Below are 17,008 nucleotides of genomic sequence, written 5' to 3'. Positions count from 1 at the left end.
ATAAGCGACCTTGGATTTGTGAAAGGCGCTATATAAATGTAACTTATTATTAGCAATCACCTGGGATACCACAGCAACAGCCTAGCAACACCTTAGTAACAACCTGTGATACCATAGAAACATCCTAGCAAGACCTTATCAACAACCTTGAATACAATAGCTATGGCCTAGCAACACCTTAGCGACCACCTGTGATACCATAGAAACATCCTAGCAAGACCTTAGCAACAACCTGGGACAACATGGCAGCGGCCTAGCAGCACCTTAGTAATGACTTGGGTTTCCTTTGCAACAGCTTTGTCGCGTCAACTTACTCATGAACTTCCCCCATCTAGTTAATTATGATTTACATCTAGTATGGACAGATTTACATCTGCACTCAAACAAAAAATAACAAAAACAGTGAAATTTCTGTAGGAGAAAAATCCTGAACACAGTGGTCACGCTTGGTCACTTCTGGTCCAGTCCCCACCCCCACCTCCATATGATACATTCCCCAGTCTGAAGCCCCCTCAGTATGTCCAGCCTGCATGCAGCTGTCAGAGGGAATACTATTAGATTAATGCTTTTGCTCTGCGCCTTCATTTCCAACAACATTCCATTCTGTTACACTGCTGTGATTGAGAAATGCGAAGGATGCCCTTAGTTACTGAGTTAAAATTGCATAATGAACAAACCAACAGAAGTGGGTGGTCCACAATCTTCTTACTTTAATTTACATATAAAGTTTATAATGTTTTCAGCTTCTTCATAAAAGTTACCTTTGTTGGAGATTAACACATTGATTTTACTTGTTTAAAATGCGCATCACTTTCACATGAGTAAAATATATTGTTGACACAGTTAATCCCAAAAGGACAATAAAACTGTGTTGATATAATATGTAGAAATGATGTAAAAGACTCATCATATACAAATAGTGAATTCAACGTTCTTTAGTGACACTAGAGCAGATTTTCACTTTGGTAGATGGTGATTGTAGCAGTAATCAGGTCTCTACTCTTGACACAATGAGAATAAGTCAGCACACTGCTTGTTTTTATGTTTTTTAAAGTCCATCTGGACTTGATCGTCCACTCCCCGGAGAGGCGTACGAAACTTCTGCTACAAATATTGTGCACTGATGATAGACGTAGCCCATGGCAAGAAGGACTGATCAAGCACAGCAAATGGACTGGCAATTGGAGAGTCGGTGTCTCGTCCTGAGTGAACTAAGTGGAGCACGACAGAGTGGGGGATTTTTCTTTTGCTTTTTTTTTTGGCCCCAGGGAACGACCAGGCCTTTCCCCAGCATGGAGTCATTCTTCATGGACAGGAGGGGGTCTCGCCGGGCTTTCATGTGGCTCCGCACTCTTTCCAGAGTCAACGGCCGTCTCGCAGCCCCCTGCTTTTATGACTTTTTGAACTGTAGGTTTAGCTAATTTGGTGTGCAATGGGAGTTTGATGTGCTGCTCTTTATGTGAGCACATCTTTTTTTTTTCATTTTTGTTCTGCTCCCTGACCTTCTTAGCACATTAACAAAAAAAGGGAGACAGTGAGAGACACAAGAAGGAGGCGTTTTGAACACGTTCCACTGTGGAAATGTATGGTCAGATCTGGTAAATAAGAGGTCTCTTTAATCATAGGGACATTAATGTGGCCGTACTGGTGCACTGGGCCACACACTGGCATGCAAGCAAAGCTGCTTCACATTTGTTACGGATTCGGAAAGGGGGCGGGGGTGCGGGTTGGGGGGAGTGGATTTCTTGCTGATGACCACAGGATGAAAGACTCACCCTGTGTTTGTTTCCCTGAACAAAGGTGTAATTACTCTTTTATTTAAGCCCGGTAAATTAATCTCTTGTGCGTTTCTCAGGCAGGAGCCGGCTAGTTCTCAGGGCTCCTGTGAAGCAGACCTGGCAGACTATATGAAGAAAAGAAAGAGAGAGAGAGAGATATAGAGCGAAAGAGAGAGAGAGAGAGTGAGAGAGAGAGAGAGAGAGAGAGAGAGAGAGCAAGCAGTGCAGCTGTTCATTAGCTTAGAGCCTGTTGATATTAGTTAACCAACCAAAGCAGGAATAAACTTCTGGGAAAATATTTTCACCCTGACATATCGCTGAAATGAAAGCATTGGTGAGGCTCATATATGTATTTTTGGGCCTTATTTTCAGGTTGCTGATCATTTAAAGTCTCCTCAAGCTGCTGTATCAGCTTAGCTAGTTCAAGCGCGATGTTCATTACTTATTTAGAGTCATAGGCTGAAGTTGAAATCAAATCACATGTTTTACAAGCCTGCTCATCTTAATACAGTCAATTAATAAAAGCCTTTCATTTTTCTTATGCACAAATTTGCATGAAAAACCTAGATGGAAAAGTCGGATATTCTAAAAAAGGGATAAATGTTACAAAATGAGTTTTACGGTTGGTTGAGCTAGAGAAATTGTTCATTGATTAAAGCAGTTTTAAAAAACAAAAAACAAAGATGGACATTCAGTGGGGTTCCCAGGGGGTTGGTGGGGTTCTCTGGAGTTTGGAGGTGTTCATTGGGGTTCGCCGGGTTTTAACAGGGCTTTGGTGGGTGATGGTGAAGTCAGACAAAGACTTTCTCTTTACATAACACCTCTGACCTGTTACAGCTTCATTCAAGCAGACAGAGGACTTAATACTGCTCTACTGAAGGATAAATAAAGATCTGAATCTCTCCACACAGTGAGGGAGAATTCATCTAAAATGTGCAAAACCTTGCTAGTTTTGCTATGGCCATGCACGGTGATTACTCCAGTGATGTTCTCCCGCAGCTCTGAGTTGTATACAACTTCAAATAACAAGCTTTACATTGTAGAAAACCCTTCACCCTGATTAACATAATAGCTAATATTATGACATTTGAGCTAATCTAACTGTAATTTACCACTCACATTACTTTAAAACATAATAAAGTCTCAGCTGTTTTAGCTATTATGTTCGCATGCAGCTAATTATGAGACTAAACTGAAACTCTCTACTAAAAAGTTGAGACCTGATTTGGACATGTGATGTGTATCTCTTTTGTATGACATACAATTATCTATAAATTTAGAACAAACTGATAAAACTGTAGTGGCTGCCATCTAGAAGGCTATAACTGCCTGTTTTGTCCATCACCATGCTAACTGGTGGATCATAAGTTTCAATTACATTAATAGCTACATGAGCCTTGTAGCTCCAGAAGCATAAGCTGTTGTAAGCATTGTAGCCAAAATTTTGGTGCAAAATGTTCATTGTAGCAACAGTCTTGGTGCAAAAAGCTTCTGGCATAAGTGTTGGCACAAAAGTTTGAGACTGTAAATGTATATTGTTGGTGTTGTGACAAAATAGCAAAGCAGTTGAAACTACAAACTCCACTAAATAAATAAATAAATAAATAAATGCATAAATAAATAATATCTAATAAATAATATATCACCAAACATGTTTGAACTGTTCGACTACATTTGGGGTAAAGATAAAACTGTAGAAGTTTGATTTTAATTTCCTTGCTACCTATATAAACTGAGAGAGCCTGAAGGTGCTTCTTTTGAGCTGTGAGGAGAAGATTCACGTGTGCACACTTTGAGGAAATTAGGCAAAATCCTCCCCTCCTTCACCATCCTTCAGTGGTTTACATACAACAGTGGCACTGTTTCAGGCAATGTGGAGATAGCAATGGATAAAACACTCTACCCCCCCACACCCCACACCAGTAGGCCCTTTTCTTCTCCACCATCAGTCCAGATGAAATCACTGATAAGGGCAGAGAAGAGATAAAGCCAAGAGATAAAGTTATTAATCTCCCTCAAACCTCAAACACCCTTCATGCCCCCATTTTACCTGCCAGCGTTTTGGCTTTGGAGCAGGTTTATATGCAGGGTTTCACCTCCACTTCACCCCAAGAATCATTTCCTGTCTGTCACGTCATTCTTTAATGCTCTTTAATGCCTCACTAATGCAGACACACATCACATGAGACTGTAAATGCATATAGTATAAGCTGTTCCACCATTTGAGACTGCATTTCATTGAAGTGGCAAAACCTTGCCAGCTCTGAAATAGTCATTTAAGCTAAAAACCCCACCCACACACTGCCAATCATGTATGCTTAGTGACAGCAAAAGTGAAAGCAATAAAGTAATTTAAAAGGTCTTTCATTATGAATGGTAATAAGTCTCATTGGCTGCTTAGCTACCTTACTTAGTTCAATTAGGTTTGATGATTTTGTTAAAAAGTTTTCATTACAGCAAAAAATTTAGTGCAAAGGTTTTGTTGCCAGTTTTCATTGTAGATTTCATTTAATTGTAGCTGAATTTGCTGCAAAGGTTTGCTTGTTGCAAATGTTTTATTGTAGCAAATGTTTTGGTGCAACTGTTTCATTGTAGCAAGCGCTTTAGTACAAAAGTTTTACTGTAGCAAGAGTTTTGGTGCAAAGGTTTCATTGTAGCAAAGGTTTTGGGGTGGAAATGTCATTGTTGCTAAAGCTTTGGCGCAAAAGCTTTATTGTAGTAAGAGTTTTGGTGCAAAGATTTTGTTGTTGCTACAGTTTTGGTGCAAAAGGTTAAGACAGTTACATATTGTGCTATATGCATATCATTGACTGTTCCTGCTGTAACAAAGCTTTTCTCATTTTTTAGACTTTTTCTACTGGCCCATTCATCTTGAAATCAACATCTGGTGTTTTCAAATGGTTCAAAAGAGAAAACAAAAAACGGAAATGTACATCATACGATCTGTTACTGTGCTGTGCTGTTCTCTCACATAAATTCACGGTTATGTTTCTTGCGCTTGCAGGAGGCAGTTTTACAACAACATCCGGACTGTACGCAGGAAGCAATTCGCTCACAAACTCAACTGGATTCAATAGTACACAACAGGTAGCCATGATCTAATTTTCTAACTTTGGGTTTTCTCATCCATAAACAGTGTGTGCTGTAAAAGTATTTCCTCCAGCTTTTACTGCGGCCTGTACAGAGCCATCTGATGTCGGCATGTGCACACTGGATTCTCCTTCTTCTGGAAGCCTTTAGAGGAGGACATGTGTACACTTGCATATTACCCACATGATATGAATCACTCTGAATGTCCTGACCGCTGTAGACATGGATTACCTCTTGCTCTTCGCACATATGAATTATGCCACGAGCGGAGAGGGAAAAAAAGAAAAAGAAGACAGATTGCTGTCTCCAGATGTAGCCCACCAGAGACATGTGTTGGCGTTTACGTTTTTTGGAATGGGTTCGGGGAAGTAGCAGCATCTCTGAGCGCTTCTAGCTCACGTTTCGGCTCTGATGTTTTTATGCAGGATTACCCCTCCTACCCAGCATTTGGACAGGGCCAGTATGCACAGTATTACAACAGCAGCCCCTACACATCACCCTACATGACCAGCAACAACACCAGCCCCACCACTCCATCAACCACTGCCACCTACATCCTGCAGGAGCCCCCGTCTGTCACCAGCCAAGCACTCACTGACCAGCCCACAGGTAAAACCAACACACTATTACCCAACACTCTAATGAAGCAAATTTGCACCACAACGAGTTTTGGTGCTCATCTGTTCCAGAGGGTTTTTAAGAATTTCATTATGAAAGCTATAGATGGTTTTGGTGCAAAATTACACTGTAGCATATTTTTCTGGATAGGTATAGGTAGGTACTTACATTATAACATATTAATAAAGTTTGGTGCAAAACTTTTCACTGTCTTGGTGTAAAGGTTTCACTGTAACAATATTTTTCATGCAAAACCTTTTATTATGGCAAAAGGTCTGGCGCAAAAATTATATTTCAGTAAAATTTGTGCAGAAATTTAATTGTAGCAAGAGCACAAAAGCTACATTGTAAATGGTTTTGGTGCAAAATTTACATGGTAGCGTATATCTTTGGGTGCAAATGTTAAATTGTAGCAGATGTTTTGGTGCAAGAGTTTCCTTTTAGCTAAAGCCTTAGTGCAAAATGTCTTTGCATCAAAAGGCTTGGTGAAATTACTGAAGTACAGCAGTTACTGAAGTTTTGTTGCAGTTAGTTGCACTTGTCTTTGAAATGCTGAGACTAAAAGGGAATATCTAACACAAATCTAATCCAAACAAATCAGGGCACGTTTAAAGTATTGCAATGTTTTTTGTTAAAAGTGTATAATGACATGATATTGTTTCTGCATGTCCGGTGCTATTCTGGAGGTCAAACACTTCAATGGAAAACATTGCCATTCATTGTTGGATAGCAGTATGCCTGCTAGTCCAGCTCATGAATGCTCTTGGCAGGGAAACAGCCATGCCGTGCATTCCTCCTCCAACCACTTGGCTGAGTAACGTTGGAATACGACTGTCAGTTATGAAGAATTAAAATCAAATTACCTTGGAGAAATGGAGGCGGGGTGCGAGCCTATAACTGTGCACTGCTGTAGTGATTGGCTGATCTAGTTTGAGCTGTGTTTTTTTTTCCCTGCAGAGCCAGAGAAAACACAGCAGGCATTAGTGCAAAACCACTTTTAGCCTTATAAAGGCAATGGTGCAGCAATCACACTCAGTACGAGCCAAATTCACCAAGAGAAAATTACATATCTAAAGTCTAACAGTGTCAGTACTTGGTACAACTTTTATTTGGATGGTCTTAGTATGTTTGCAGATGCTTACCTTGTCATTAAGTTACATTTGAACTTCAAATAATATTATCACAATAGGAGGCAGATTATAGTTCTTTCAGCTTGATGAATAAATGAAATCTTTTTCTTACACTCAGTCTACTTTCAGCCTCAGGAGCTCCACTCACAGAGGTACAACTACTGACTGATGTTTGTCACTAAGAAGGCCTTAGTTATTAGAGTCTGTAGTTACACTATAATTAGCTATGAGCACTGCAGTACCAGATTGCGACCAGAAGCAAGCAGTTTTTTTCTGTGCAAAAATCAGTCTTTAAAAGTAAGATTTATTCGCTAGGTTGAAAAACACACTTAAGAGTTATTTAAAAGTTTTAAAGACTTTACTACCAAATAAATACAAACAAATATATTTATGTGAAATGCGCTGTTTTTCCTGTGAGTCTGTTTTCTTGCATTTTCCAGCCCTTACATGTCAGTCTAACAGCCCAGTCCTGTCAAAATAGACGCTTCTTAGCTGCATTGAGCATTGGATCCCGCCAGACTCTCTGACAGTCGGTAGAAGTTAGGAATGCAAGATGGCGCTCATGCTAATCTGACAATTTTCAACGTTTTAAAAATGTATTTTATCTTTATTATACTAGGCTAACTATGTTGAGATTAAAAATGTCTTTTACAAATGAGCCATGGCCAAAAAGACAGCACACAACAGCAACAAAGACAATCAACAAGAAAACAACATCGTCACCAACAACAAAATCAAATCAGAATTAAAAATCAAATCACAAACAAGAACAAACAGAATGATACAATTCTTGAAGAGTTATGTTAAAATCAGGAATGGAGATAAATTGCTCCAATTTCAAATGTTTCTGCAGATCATTCAATGCACGTGGCACGCTGTAAGTAAAGCTGCCTTGCCATATTCAGACCGTACTGTCAGAGCATCCAACTTAATATAACTTTTAGAACGTAAATTATACTGAGACTTATTTGTTGATAAGTAGTTGTAATTCATGTCTCTGGGCATATTAAGCCTGATTCATTATGTCATATATTTAAAAAAAACTACATTGTCGTTTTCCTTACAGATGTAATGAATTTTGTCTTGCTTCAACAGCATCTTTTGATTTTTTATTATGTCACCATGCATCACGAAATAATATTAATTGAGAATATCATGTTTTACCACACTACCACACTTTGCATCACAGTATGAAATAACAATACTTTATGATTTCTGATTCATTCTGTCTGTAAACCCAAGTATAATTCTAATTCTAACCCCCCCTGAATTCAACCAGACACTGTCTTTATAAGTAGAGCATTTAATGATAAACCAGCAGTTTCAGAAAAAGGATTTCAGATTTCAGGCACTCTTTCTCAGTTTCAGTGCAGTTGATAAAGGAGGCCTGTTTGTTTGGGCCTCATTTCGCTGGCCGTAAACAGAGCTCCTGGCATGTGCTCCAAGCAGACTCCTGTCATTACTTTGCCGACCACAACTTGCAAATGAGCTGTTTATTTTCCCTCTACATGCTTCTTTCGTTCTTTCGTTCACACTTGCATTTTCAGTAGCTTATTAAAGCTGAAGCTCTGTTTTGTAGTTGCGTTGAGTAATTAGTGGATGTGGTGCAGATAGAGAAGGCCCGGCGTAGCACAGCATGCTCCCCACAGCCATTACTGCAGCCTAAATGGTATCAGGGGTGTAAGAGGATCAGATAAACAGAATATTAGCATCTACAGTAGCTTCAGCCCTGGGCTTCGGGAGAGGTAAACGGATCCAGCTGCAGCGTTCAGTTCTGAAGGTGAAAGGCTTTTTTTTTATTTCCCTTTTTTGATATGCTACTTTTTCTTTTTTCTTCCTGCAGGAGAGTACAGTACAATCCACAGTCCATCAACCCCCATTAAAGATTCAGATTCGGATCGATTGCGTCGGGCTTCGGATGGAAAGTCACGTGGCCGAGGGAGAAGGAATAACAACCCGTCTCCACCGCCAGACTCTGACCTTGAGGTATTGAAACTCAGCCAGATTTACACAGCACGGAAAGAAAGAGTCTGGCTCCATTAATCTCCTACACTTATTAGGAATTTTTCATTGTTCAGGCTTATTATTATATAAGACTAAGTAAGTATCAATGAGCTGAGCAAAATGTACCGAGCAAAATGCATCAGTGGATCAGTTGTTAAGTTTGTTATTCACTTTGTTTGGGATTTCAGTATTTTCTAACTGTGAAATACATGAATAAATATGTTTATATGTGTATTTTACATAAAATATAAACATGTGAGGGGTTCTTTGACATAATTAGAAAATTCTAGTCACAGTGAAAATGTCAAGATAAACCGAAATGATCCACAATGACTCAGAATAAAATGTTTTTCCTTCATTTACATTAAAAAAGAATACGTTTCATATTTTTGGAGATACATGGTTTTGTTCCAATAGCCACTATAGCTATATAATATACGATAGACTAAATATTGTTTTAACTATAAACAGCTTCACCTTTTCATTAACATGACCTGAAGCTTTCAGCTCATCGCACCCATTAGCAAGTCAACATCATGGCATGTTAACAGATCTGTTTAATTAGTTTGTCGTTATTGATTGTGTTAATGCAGCAGACGGACAGTTTGGTCATGGTGGTTTTGGTACTAGTGACCATGCATCCTTCCAGCTCCCCAGGCTCCTAAACGCATGCACGCTGCAGATATTGACATGTGGCTCAGTTTGCATGCTACAGAGCACAGCATTGATTTAGACTTTTCTTTCTCCAGCGCGTTTTCATCTGGGACTTGGATGAAACAATCATCGTTTTCCATTCCTTACTCACAGGGTCTTATGCCAACAGATACGGAAGGGTGAGTGACGTATTTTAACCTTATTAAAGCTACAGTATTTGTCCCATATATGAACACATAGTTTAGCTTCTCTATAATTTGTTTTGCATCAGCTACTGTTAATAATTTGTAGAAAATACTGAACAAATTTTCCTTTGTCATTCATATTTAATAGTTATTATCATAATTTTAGATAAATAGCAGCATAAAGTCTAGGGCTCAAGGGGTTCAAATTTGTCTCGAGCATAGTTGGTGAGCATGCATGTCCACATTGATCAGTAAAATGGATCAGCGTGTGGAACTGATGCTTTCTCTAAGCTGCAGTGTTTCCTATCTGTGTATAAAAGAAACTGCTGCCTTTATTGTTGGATGCACTGCAATGTGTTTTTTTTGTTTGTTTTGTTTTTGAGACCGTTATTAGTCACACAATGGGGAAATTTCACCTCTGCATTTAACCCATCAGTCAAGTGAAACACCACATAAATGCTAGTGAGCACACACACTAGGGCTCAGTGAGCACACTTGCCCAGAGCGATGGGCAGCTCTATCTGCAGTGCCCAGGGAGCATTTGGAGAACATCTCAGTCATGTACTGTCGGCCCTGGGGATCGAACCCGTGACCTTCCGGGCACAAGGCTGGTTCCCTAACCCTAGGGAACACAGTTCATATGGTAGTAAAAACAACTAATTTGAAATTACATTTTGCTCTGGCTTAATATTTCTGTTATAATACAACATGGAAATTCCTGAATCTGTAGACTTTCCATTCCATCTTATTGTTGGATCGTACATGACTTACTTCCAGAGTTACGAGCCAATGAAGAGCAGTTGAGACACACTATCTGCCTCTCACTGTGTATAACTGGTGGATTTGTGTATCAATCATCTGGCTCTTAACAGTAACTGGTTGATTCATGTGTAAAATCTATACTTTGCCTAAAACTGACCAATGGACATTCAAGAAATGACAAAGGCCTTGCCCATCATGTCAGAAACCTTTCAATTTTCATTAATTCCTTTTGGAATTTCAGTCATTCGAAATCAATCGAAATGTTAAAAAAAAGCCAGACTCATGTTCATTTTTCATTATGAATTTAAAATATTTGGTTAATTTAAGAGCAAATAATGTTATGTACATTATAGCATTGGCTAATGGAAAATATTACAAATGTGCTAGGGTGTTTCAGGTTGTGCTGTGGGATTAGAAAATAAGTGGCAGAAATAGAAAGTTTATTTCTTTGTCTTGGCACTGTAGGGTTAATCAGAAAACACAGTGGTCAATATTGCAGTGGGGCTTAGAAAAATATACAGGAAGTAGGCCAGTTTGGGTGCATCCTCTATCCTTCTGCTGTGTCCAGATAATTGTTTCTTTTTTTAATAGGCCCGATGAGGCCTTCCAGGCATTTGGCTCAGCCTGCAGCTGTCCCTGCTATGCAACTGGTACGGGCGTGGGCCACAAAACAGTTGCACCGCGAATGTCCATTGACACTTCTTAAGGGTTTTTTTTCTGTCCTTCAGAAATACTTCATTGTTAGTTTAATTAAGTGCTCTCCAAACCAAACCCACTCAGTGGGATTAGCCTGCTGGAACTTCACCAGAGTGGCCTGCTTTACTATATACAGAGGGAAATATACAGCAATCACTGACCTCTTTTATAATTTTTGTCTAAAAAGATTTTTTTGGCAAAAGATGTTTTGTTGAAGGAATGCCACAGAAAAACCACTAATGATTCGCTGTTAAGTCTTTCAAAAGATGGTTCTTTGAAAGAAGAATTGTTGTAAACTTGTGCACAAACATTATGTTTTTTTCGTTTCAGAGATTAATAAGGTTTTATTGCAGTTTGGAGTGAAGAATCTCTGTAACATTTAAAGACCCATCACATAGTGTGCTTTTGGTGTGGTGGTCCCATTATGTGGAGGTTCTTTAGTGAAAATATTGTTTCCAAATGGCTTATGATGCTTTTTTTATTTAAAATATTCTTCACTGTTGCATATCACCTTTACAGCAAGTCTTACATCAAAGAAGCATCCACTGAAAGGTTCTGTAGGGAACCAAATGGTGCTTTAAGCCTTTGTACAGTACTGTATATGGGAATGTTAGCGATGTTAGCAGGTTCAGAGGGCTGTGGATTGGTGAATGAGAAAGTAAACGAGGTTTACTTTTTGAGCTCATTGTATTTATTATTTTATATAAACTGTCCCAATCTATATTTAAACTTTCGAAAACAAACAATTTGGGAAATCCTGCGTTCTGCGATTCTCAGGACTTGGCTATGATCTCATAGGTTTATTTAAGTTGGACGATGGTTCAGTGAAATCAGCGGATTATAATTTCACTAATAACTCAGCGAGGCTGCTGTACGTTGCTGGCTGTGTTGGTCTGATGACTGAGCGCCGCAGTGCTGAGGTTTGTCTAAGTCTCTCAAGGTTTCTGTAGATGTTCGGAGGGTGTTGTAGGAGCGGTCAGTGTGCTCTCTTTGTTCCGTGTGCAGAGTGTTTGGTTCTCTTTGTTCTCTGCTCAGGGTGTTTGATGGCAATGGTGTTTTGGTTTTGGGGTGAGAGAGTCTTGCCCCTCGACCCTTCTCTGTTTATTTACTTTGCCTTTGGCTGAGCATGCTGGGTAAGAAAGCGAGACTCTGTCTCACACAGCCCGACTCCCACAGCTGTGAAGAACGGACGCAGCTCTCTCTCTCTCTCTCTCTCTCTCTCTCTCTCTCTCTCTGTCTGTCTCTCTCAATAAAGCCCTCAACAATTAAATGTAATATCAGATTGTTCAGTATTTTGTGTGCCTACCCTTTACCTTTATTATAGCTTCCATTCTTTTCAGGAGACTTACTTTCAGTGTTCAAAGAAATCTGTAGGGAAGTTTTTTTTTTTCAAAGTTCTGTTTTAGAGGTTTGTTTAACAGTTTTCTGCTTCTTACTATACAAGTCAGTCAATAAAATCTCAGATATTCCACTTGTAGTGCAAATATTCTTTTTTCCTCAGAAAGGGATTCTTGAAAACTGCCCATAGTGTTGAGTTGTCTTCTTGCAGTGGAGGGATGGACAGAAATACCTGTGGATTTTTTCAGGTCAGAAATGAGAGTGGAGCCTGATTTTCTCCTCTCTCTCAAAGATGAAAGCTTTAAGTGTTGTTTATCTGATTGGGACAGTTATGGTGGTCTACCAAGTCTTTCAGTCCCATTTTCACTGTAGCTGTTAACTGTTTATGAACAGTTTTGGAAACTATGTTTTTTTTGATGGTTTCTTTTGAATTTCTCCTTTTTTGTGTAAGTAGGTTATCTTAAATCTAATCTCCTCAGAAATATCATCTGAAAAAACAATCATTGGTACTGGCCATTTTGATTGGAAATTAGACAAATGAACTGTTGTCTCTGACTCATGCATAGATAGATAGATAGATAGATAGATAGATAGATAGATAGATAGATAGATAGATAGATAGATAGATAGATAGATAGATGGTGTAGTTTATGATTAATCATTAGTTCACACAGACATATGCAAGGTTATTTGCATATATATGCATGAACATTGGATACAGTTATAGACATTTTATCTGACATGTTGACATTTTCTTGCTGGAAAACAATGTTTTTGTGGTGTTGTTGTAGAGGGGGATCTATAAATAGATCTAAATTGGCATCCACTCTCCAGCAATCAGTTTTCTTGACCGGTGTAAATACCACTCAGCTCACTTCAATCCAGACTTGCAATCCAAGGTTGATCAGAGCACAACTGGTACAATTTTGAGCCATTTTTTCTTCTTAGTGGTGTTTCCTCATGCTCTGAAAGTTTATCCTGATACCGTTGCCCTCGGTTGTGCTCTCTTCTTAAAGAAGAAAAGAAGAAAAATCTTAAAGCTTTTTTAAAACAATATCTGTCGTCACAAACAGTTGGAACATAAATGAAATTCAAACCTAAAAATAAAGGAGCCAAAAAGGTTCTTTGCATGACAAGAGCTACTTTTGGTTCCCAAAAGCTACATAGCTGTGAACTCTTTACCCACATGTGAGGCTAACTTTTTTTTTTTTTGCAGTCTCATATCTGTGAATGTAAATCTCATTTTTGCTTGCTGCATATAAACAGACCAAACAGACCAAAATGGTAGCTAAGGATGATCTAGCATCTAAACAATCTGAACAACAGAAAAAACTCCTGAATGGAGTGTTTGTTTTTGATTGCATTAAGAAATTGACCAAAAAGGGGGGTTTGACACTAAAATATGGATCAGAGTTAGAAAGAGTTTGAAATTATTATTGAGTTAACTGATCAATGTATTAAGAAAAACAAAATGATAATAAAACTAATAAAATAAATACTGGCTGCCCTGTTTAAAAGACAACAGTAACATCAATGAAGGGAAAAAAATAAAAACTGTATTTATGTAAATAATTAGAGTTCAGAGTATGGGGGGGCAGGTTGGCTAATGGTTTTAACCACATTTGACATGTTTACCATCACCCACATTCCAGTTTCTGTTAGGATTAGGTTTACAAGTATGCTTAAAAAAACTTTTCAGTGGTTAAAGGATAATTTTTGTAAATGAGTGACATGTGGAACGTTTAAAGAACTTTTTTATAATGTGAACGCTTTATGAAGAACCTTTAAATTGGTAACGTTACCTCATGTGAAGCTTTAAACCTTTGAAAGGGTCTTGACACACATTTTCAAACATGGTTCTTTAAGGGAACCAAAACATAGGGGATTTTGGGGGTGGTATAGAGGGGGGTTGGAGGAGTTTGGTGCATGTGAGGAGTTTGGTGGGGGTTGCCGTGGCGCCCTGCGGACGGCTCTGACAGAAGCCAACAGGTGTGGACACAAGCAGTGACTACAGCGCAGGCTTTGGCCTTCTGACCGCTTGTATTCTTAACTCTCTCGCTGAATGATTGTTTAGATTTAATTGGAGAGGATTCAAACTGCACTTTACATTCCTCTTGCCACCAAACCTGCTTTTATTAACCATCGGATACATACGCAGGCGTTTATAATGAGGCCGTTGACTGCAAGGCTCAGAATAGATTATTACAGCAGCGTGGGCACATCCTGACATGCCATTCAGCTGTACACGGTTAGGGTTACCACTGTATTTAATATAGAGGGCTGTCGAAGGGGGGTTATGTGCAACACCTTCTATACCGGTAATCTTCACTGTCTGTCAAAAGTTTGGGGACAGAAAAATCATAAACTTCTCAGAAGATACAAAAAGAATTTTCGATAGGCGGCATAGTTACAATGTCAGATCAAACCCTGTTTTTGTTTTTGTTTGGTCTATAGAAACATGTCTTCATGAATGGAGCAGTACAAATTATCCAAAATGACTTGGAATAAAACTTGGTCATATTAACTTTCATTCATATTTAAGAATGTGGTAAAGCTTCCTTAATTAATGCCTATGTGCTTTTCAACCAAAGAGTGTACGGTTATGGGCTGGAGGTAAGGGAACTGGTCCTGTGACCGGAAGGTTGCTGGTTCGATCCCCAGCTCCGACAGTACATGACTGAGGCATCCTTGAGCAAGACACCTAACCCCCAACTGCTTCCCAGGCACCAAGGATAAGGCTGCCCACCGTTCTGGGCAAATGTGCTCACTGCCCCCTAGCGTGTGTCCTCACTAGTGTGTATGTGATGCTTCACTTCACGGAAGGGTTAAATGCGGAGGTGAAATTTCCCCATTGTGGGACTAATAAGTATCACTTAACTTAGTGATAGGTCATTTATGGGCTAATATGGTAACACTTCATTAGTTGATGAATTCAGGACACAAATTAAGGAAAACTTTATTGTAAATGTAGTGTAGTGAATGAGTAAGTAATGAAGACCTAACACAGTGCTAATGCTCGATTGCTTGATGTTAATTAATTGTGTTACCAATAACTCCTTATGTTGGATGCTTTTTGTTCTGTTAAGGGCAGCTTAGGAGAAACCATTCAGAAATCACTGATCTGTCATCCATGCAATACTAAAATCAATTTATTTCAGAGACAAAGAAAAGTCAATCTTAAGAAAGACACTATTTTTTGGGTTGTTTCTGTGACTCTGTGTTGTGTTCTGCTCTGCCTGTGTCTCCCCCCCCCTCCCCCAACCCCGCCCTCTCCTCCCGACCACCACCACAGAAGTTCAAACATTTTCATTGTTGAGTGGGACATGCAATCAGGAGAAAGCTCAGGTGCTTCTTCAGGTGGCTTTAAGACTAATCCCTGAAGCTGAACACCCTGACTCAGCACACAAACAAGAACAAATCCTCTCCTTCACCTGCCCTCCTCTCTCTCTCTCTCTCTCTCTCTCTATTAATGAAGAACAGGGGAATGTTCTCTGATTAGAAACCTGAGCCCATGGGTAGAGATTACAGAACAGGCTTTAAAAGAAAATAATCGACTAATGTATGAATCCACACTTAATAAGTGCAGTTGTTTCTTTAATGCTGCAGTTTGGCTGGTTGCTGGAAGATTTTTAACCTTGAAATGGCTGAAATAACTGTAAGCCTGAAATGGTACATATCTTTACGTTAAGATCCATAAAAATTAAACAGTAACTTTACGCCAATTGAACAATGAAGCTCATATCAATAAAAAAACTATAGAATGCTGAACTAGAGCACTGGAATTCTGCTTGTGAGTAATGATATGATAATGTTATGATAAGTTAGACTCACCAAAAATGACAAGCTAATTTTCAAATTGTTACTAAATAACTCAGTTACTTTTTGCAATGTAAAATAATTAAACAAGTTGTACAAATCTAAAAGTTACATGCCAATTTCTAGTTAATTAGTTATGATAAAGAAAGATAAACATTGTTGTATGAAGATATATGTGGTTTAGTGGGGTGTTTTTCCCATCACTGAATTTATTTTGAATCCTTTGCCTGGTCTGTGCTTTAGAATAGAGCAACATCGTTTTGTTAACACAACAGGAACATGGCGTGACAATGGCATGATCATCCACTCACCCTTTTTTGAAAGTTTCAGGGAGATGTAAACGTCAGAATATCCAAAATAAGCTTTGAGTCATATTCAGAATCAGCATTTTGTGGGTAGTGAATTAGATGATGGATTATTTGAAAAAGATTTTATCATTTGTGATGATGCTGAGGCAAGATTCTCTGGATCAGATTTTATTATATTTCTTTCATGTCCAGTCAGAAGTTCACTGTTGTTGTTTTCAATCAGTGTTTTGTGGGTATTGAGTTAACTTTTTGGAATCTTCGGAGCAGATTGTGTTCTATTTCTGTCACTTTCAATCAAACGTTCTTCGCTAAATGGCTGTTTTGTGTTTTCCAGGATCCTCCGACGTCAGTGTCTTTGGGACTGAGGATGGAAGAGATGATTTTCAACTTGGCGGATACGCATTTATTCTTCAATGACTTAGAGGTAAGTGAGCTGCGTTTGGTGAAGAGTTTCTTTTGCTCTCAGTAAAAAATGGTTTGTTGTTGCACAAACTCCCTCCTAATGCTGTGATAACCCTAATGCTTTGTTTTCTTAGCAGTAATATTTAAGGCCCAAAGGCCTGAGATGAAGATAAGTCACAACAGAGTGTATACATTACATTATGAACAAGTGGGCAGTCCATTAAAGC

At 38.9% G+C, this 17,008-nt stretch overlaps 1 protein-coding gene across 2 annotated transcripts in view; it reads left to right on the top strand.

Moving 5' to 3' along the window:
• Nucleotides 1–17,008, top strand: part of eya1 (EYA transcriptional coactivator and phosphatase 1) — a 75,886-nt gene that overhangs the window by 40,448 nt on the left and 18,430 nt on the right. For both annotated transcript variants that reach the window (XM_017696205.2, XM_017696204.2), the window contains 5 exons: nt 4,783–4,865; nt 5,294–5,477; nt 8,460–8,602; nt 9,370–9,453; nt 16,714–16,803. In XM_017696205.2, coding sequence (XP_017551694.1) covers nt 4,783–4,865; nt 5,294–5,477; nt 8,460–8,602; nt 9,370–9,453; nt 16,714–16,803 — 584 coding nt within the window. The remainder of the gene's footprint in view (nt 1–4,782; nt 4,866–5,293; nt 5,478–8,459; nt 8,603–9,369; nt 9,454–16,713; nt 16,804–17,008) is intronic.

Source organism: Pygocentrus nattereri, chromosome 24 (assembly GCF_015220715.1).
Source record: "Pygocentrus nattereri isolate fPygNat1 chromosome 24, fPygNat1.pri, whole genome shotgun sequence".
NCBI lineage: Eukaryota > Metazoa > Chordata > Actinopteri > Characiformes > Serrasalmidae > Pygocentrus > Pygocentrus nattereri.
Note: the sequence above shows the minus strand (reverse complement) of the source record. Positions and strands in the feature narration are given on the sequence as shown.